Source organism: Lontra canadensis, unplaced genomic scaffold, assembly GCF_010015895.1.
Source record: "Lontra canadensis isolate GAN:19392208 unplaced genomic scaffold, GSC_riverotter_1.0 scaffold3, whole genome shotgun sequence".
NCBI lineage: Eukaryota > Metazoa > Chordata > Mammalia > Carnivora > Mustelidae > Lontra > Lontra canadensis.
Window position 1 is genome coordinate 26585367 of NW_022630997.1, and position 6000 is coordinate 26591366.

At 37.5% G+C, this 6000-nt stretch overlaps 1 protein-coding gene and 1 long non-coding RNA gene across 2 annotated transcripts in view; both read left to right on the top strand.

Annotated features, from left to right (window-relative positions):
- Window positions 1–1173, top strand: part of LOC116854770 — a 32782-nt gene extending 31609 nt beyond the window's left edge. Inside the window, exon 4 of the long non-coding RNA XR_004380216.1 lies at window positions 1126–1173. This is a non-coding gene — a long non-coding RNA (uncharacterized LOC116854770). The remainder of the gene's footprint in view (window positions 1–1125) is intronic.
- A 69-nt stretch (window positions 1174–1242) lies between these two features.
- Window positions 1243–5671, top strand: LOC116854752 (zinc finger protein 260-like). The gene is given in 4 exon segments (XM_032836899.1): window positions 1243–1284; window positions 1513–1639; window positions 3083–4944; window positions 4977–5671. Coding segments are annotated over 3 exon segments (1905 nt in total). The 5' UTR covers window positions 1243–1284; window positions 1513–1605; the 3' UTR covers window positions 4986–5671.
- The last annotated feature ends 329 nt before the right edge of the window (window positions 5672–6000 follow it).

A 6000-nucleotide genomic window follows, 5' to 3' on the forward strand; every position in this document is an offset into this window, starting at 1 on the left:
GATTAATTTGGTGGTTGTATATACCATGTACTGAATGTATGCAAACACATGCATGCAACCCATGGGCAGTTCTCTTTGTACTGTCGTGTGGGGCTATAAAAATGGGCACATACACCGAAATCATGCAGAGCGATCTTAATCATGGGGGAAGGTGATAGTTCTGTGATCTTTAAAAATATTTGTCAAAACATTAAAAAATGTATAAAAATGAAAAAATACTGTAATATTTAGTACTAAGGACCTCTTCATTAAGATCCTTTTGTTGTAGATCTAGAGTGTCTCAAATGGAGGCAGTATCAACTTTCCCAGTCAGGTATTTCTTCTAAAACTCCATTTATATTTGATTTGCATTTCACTTCTACTGTAATCACGTCTCATTTCTTTGAGGCTCTTTCACCTTTGTTGGTCAGTTCCCTTTTGCAAACCATTTAACTGTTTTTGCTAGATGCCATATTGCCAGGAGACAAGGAAGGAACATGTGTTTTGTGTGTGGACTGAGTAACAGATGTGCAGTGATCAGTCACTGGTGGACTTTGAAAAAAAAATGACATGATTGATAATTGTTTGTGATGTTGGTTATTTATGTAGTGATTTGCGGATTGAAGAACAGGCACCAAAATTTGTACTTTATGTGATTACTCACAGTTACCATTGTAACTGAAATCTGTGGTGTTGGGGGACTCTTGTTACTTAACTAAATAAATTGTGGTAACTGAAATTCATGCATGTTAGTACCATGCAAAGTATGGACCTCCTGTAGAGAGTCAGACATATTTATGTATTGACACAGATTTGTGCCAATTTGATGCTTGAAAGCTTTCCTCTCTTAAAAGGGTGAGTTATCAGAAACTTTGAAGAACTCTTTTCTAAATGAGCAATGCCAAAATTACCACAGGTTAGGGCATTTTATATCTTTAAAGCTCCAAATTCAGTTCTCTCTTGATCTTCTGCTATTATTTAATTCAGTTTGCATCCATACTAGATTATAAGCTTCCTGAAAGTAGGAACTGTGTTTTATGTATTTTAATATCCACAGAAACCAGGACACTTTCATGTATATAACATATTTTGGGCTTGTATGTATTTGTGTGGGGTTTTTTTTTGACAATTTTATTTATTTGTCAGAGAAAGAGAGAGCGCACAAGCAGGAGGAGCAACAGGCAGAGGGAAAAGCAGGCTCCCCACCGAGCAGGGAGCCCGAAGTGGGACTTGATCCCAGAACCCTGGGATCATGACCTGAGCCAAAGGCAGACACTGAACCGACTGAGCCACCCAAGCATCCCTGTATGTGTTTTTTATTATTATTATTATTATTATTATGATGATGATGATGATGATGATGTTTCTCTTTCTCCCTCCACATATAAAACAAAACAGGGACTATTGTAAGTCTCCTGTATAAACTTTTTCTAATAAACTCAATAGTAAACATGGTGAAGGATTGTTTCTAAATATATTTACTCTGTCATATAGTTTTGAGCACTTCTTGTTGATCAGATATGTGTGTTACAGGGATCAATTTCATTTGAGGATGTGACTGTGAACTTTACGCAGGAGGAATGGGGTCAACTGGACCCCGATCAGAGGACCTTGTACAGGGATGTGATGCTGGAGAACTATAACATCTTCCTCTCGCTAGGTGAGCAACTTCTCTGAATAACATCAGCATGTCCTTTTGTTGCTACCAAAGCATGTGGATCTTTTTTAGAGTTTAATGATACTTAGGTTTGGACACCAGGGATATTATTTTTTCTCACTTCCCCACTGAAAGCTTCCACTGGGTCCCTTCACTGTGCAGCTCCTGAAGCTGGACTTTGGTTTTTCTTCTGAGTTCCTAAAATCAGGCAGCTTTTCTGTATCCTGTATCATTTTTCGTTATCAGGACATTGCGTTACCAAACCAGAGGAGATCTTGGAGTTAGAGCAAGAAGCACCATGGGTGTTAGAGAAAGAATCTGCAAGCCAGTGTTACCTAGATGATTAATCCATTAGATCCCAGGTGGTTGTTTCAAGTATATGCATCTTTGGAGTGTTTTTAAGAATCTCTTTTAAGAAGCTCTGTTTAGAAATGACTAAGGATTCTTAGCCTGCTTGCCTAAATTCCCCACAGATACACTCTCACACATATATGTTCTCTTTTTTGGTTAGGTTTTTAGGAATTTACTCCCTTTTACTTGTACCTTGAAATTCATTCCCATGTCATATTAATATTTTATGTTGGTTAGTCTCCTTCCTCTAGCAGCCTCAACTTCATAGTCCCTTCATTTTCAAGGACTTCTTTTGTTTTTAGGAATTAATAAATTAGTTTAACCAGTATTAATTGAGCTCTGCTCAATGCCAGTCATGTTTTAAATGAAAGAGATAGAGCAATGGTAAAATTCCTTCTTGGTGAGATTCCTTGATCTCATGGAATTTGTATTAGCAGGAGGGAGATGCAGGAAGCTGATTGCCATGAGAGTTGAGAGTAGAAACAAGGAGACTAGTTAGGAAAAACAATACCCCATAGACTAGGTTTGAGGTAATAGTGTGTGCAAAGTCATGGAATTCTGGCTATCTCTCAAAGGTAGGGTTAACAAAATCAGCACCTAGATTGTAATTCATTCTCTCCGAACACTTTCATTCCTCTTGTAGTTTTTTTGAAAAACAATCTTGTCTTCATGTTTTCCATATCATGTTTATTATATAATTTTTTTATTGACCGTATCTTACTGTGAATCCTGCTCATTGTGATTCATCCACTCTTAGTGAATCCTTTATTTTCATTTTTTAATGTTTATTTTACTCCTATCCATTTTGAAATGAATATTCATGAAGGACCAAATAAGATATGTGTGTGTTTGTTGCCAATTTTACTTTCCCCTCTTCCACCACAGTATCTTTGATTGGTTGGTTTGTTGTTATCTCTTTCACCAGCTACTCAGAAAAGTAGAGGGATTGGAAAATATTGATTTAGCTTTACTTTTATCCCAAAAGACCAGCTCTAAAACCAAAGAGCTGGGTGTATAAAGGAATGTATTTGTGTATTAGACCAATTTTATTAGTAGTCATTTCAGATTCATAAGGTATGTTTTTCTTGTTTCTAGAAGAATTGAAAGTTGATGGCATAATAGAGAGCAAAGAAAACCAAGACAAACATTTATGGCAACATGCATTTATCAATAACAAAAAAGTGACTACAGAAAAAGTGAATGTGTTAAGGAAAACATTTAATCTGTGCATAGACTCTATTCCTTCCAGAAAAATGCCGCGTAAATATAATCTGGATGGAATTGGTTCAGAAAATATGTCAGAGTTAACCATTAATAAAAGCTATTCGGGAAAGAAATCTGATGATGGCAATGGTTACAAGAAATTGCTTCCTGATATTAATCATGAAAAAACTCATACTAGAGAGAAGTTTGATGAATTTGATAAAAATGAGAGCATCTTCTATCATAATGAGAATTTTATTCAGCAACAAAAGATTCACACTGTGGAGCAGCTGCTTGAATATAATGATTGCATTAAAACCTCCCACAGTAATGCTCTCTTCATTACACATAAGAAAATTCACACAGGAGAGAAATTATGTGATTATAATAAACGTCAGAAAACTTTCGGGAGGGAGTCAAACCACATGCTACGTCAGATAACTTACTCAAGGAAGAGTCACTATAAATTCAGTGAATGTGAGGAAAGCTGTGAAAAGTCAGTCCTTTGGAAGAAACATCCTAGAATTCACATGGGTGAAGAATGTGAGAAATACCACGAGTGTGATGTATGTGGGAAAACCTTCCTCCGGAAGTCAAACCTCACAATACATCACAGAATACACACAGGAGAAAAACCATATAAATGTAATGAATGTGGGAAATCCTTTTACCAGAAGTCAACCCTCACTGTACATCAAAGAACTCATACAGGAGAGAGACCCTATGAATGTGCCAAATGTGGGAAAAAATTCTACCAGAACTCAGCCCTCCATCAGCATCAAAGAACACACACAGGGGAGAAGCCTTACAAATGTAGTGAATGTGGAAAATCTTTCTCCCAAAAGTCAGACCTGACTGTGCATCAGAGCTCTCACACAGGAGAAAAACCTTATAAATGTAATAAATGTGACAAGTCCTTTAGTATAAAGTCAAAACTCACTGTACACCAGAGAATACACTCAGGGGAGAAGCCCTATGAATGTAGCAACTGTGGGAAAATGTATCATATGAAGTCAACCCTCATTAAACATCAAAGACTTCACACAGGGCAGAAGATATACGAATGCACTGAATGTAGGAAGACCTTCTGTGGGAAGTCAGTCCTCCTTAAACATCAGAGAATTCATACAGGGGAGAAACCTTACGAATGTGTAGAATGTAGGAAGACCTTTTCTGAGAAGTCAACCCTCAGTAAACATCAGAGGATTCATACTGGAGAGAAACCCTTTGAATGTAACAAATGCGGGAAGTCTTTCTGCCAAAAGTCACAGCTCATTGAACATCAGAGAATTCATACAGGGGAGAAGCCCTTTGAATGTAAAGCATGTAGGAGAACATTTTGCCAGAGGGCATCCCTCAATGTACATCAGAGAACACACACAGGAGAGAGGCCCTATGAATGTAACGAATGTGGAAAATCTTTTTATGATAGTTCGACCCTCACTAAACATAAGAGGATTCATTCAGGGGAGAAACCCTATGAATGTAATGAATGTGGGAAGACCTTCAGCCACAAAGCAACTCTCACCACACATCAGAGAATACACAAAAGAAAAACACTGTAAAGATGGATGGTGAAACCATCTTGCTATAACTCAGAACTGTTGGCCTGACAGAAAGTATATCCAGGGAGGTAACCCTATGGTTGTAATGAATGTTGGAAGTCCTACCAGAAGTCAGCCTTCAGTTTACATCATAGACCCCATACAGTGGAGATACCCGGCGGTGTTTTTACCAAACTGGGCAGAGAGCAAGTCTTTTTTTTCTCTGCTGCTCTTGCATCCAGGTGGGATGATGTGCATGAGATCTGGCAGTGGGCTGTGAGTGTAATGATGTAATTCACTTCTGGTCGGACACTTAATGGTCTCCATGGCAATTCTTTGTATTCTCTGCTCTCTATGGAGTAGGATGTAGGGTGCTTTCTGTTGAGAGGTCAGCACTCACTGTGTGTTGGTGAACTCACACAAGAGTAGAAATCTCTGTCAACATCTTGGTGTTTAGAAACCTAATCCACAAATGAAACTTATTGTAACTGGAGAAATCAGAGTTAAGAAATCTTGAGATTGCAACAAATTTTAGAAAACCTTTACCAAAAGGTATTATCTGGTTCAACCTCAGGTAAACTAATAGACTGAAACCATGTAAGCACATGGTTTTCTGAAAGCTTTCAGCAAAACATATTTTATTGTATTTCAGAGAATTATTATTGAGGGAAACTGGATTTAGAAAATACAGAAATTTTTTTCTTTAGAAAAGATTTTTAAGTTGTAACATAGGAGATACAGAGGCCAAGTATATATTTTTCACATTTAGGACTACTCTGAGTTTAAGAAAGCTGCTGTGAATAGTAAGCTCATTGTACTTACCACCATAAAATGTGTTCATTAACAAAGCAACCCCATCCCGGAAATGTTTACTTGGGGAACCGAAGTAAGTTTGAGTGTGCCAAACCCAACTTAGATGTAACCTGGGAACTATGTGTATAGCGACATGCCATACATTGTTCTTTGACTTTACTTCCTAGTAAAGTATGTGTTGGCAACCATGATATGGTGCAGAAATTGGCAGACATTTTCTGTAGAAAGCCATATAGTAAATACCTTAACCTAAAGGCTACATGTGCTTTCTGTCACTTTTTTTTTTTTTTTTTACAACCTGTTAAAAATGTAAAAAATTATTCTTAGCTCATGGGCCATTGAAAAACAGACTTGGCCAGATTTAGCTTATGGACCGGAGTTTGTGGACCCCCGATACAGTGGTTAAAAGCATGGACTCTGAAAATGTACTTGGTAGGCTCAGGTCCCAGTTCT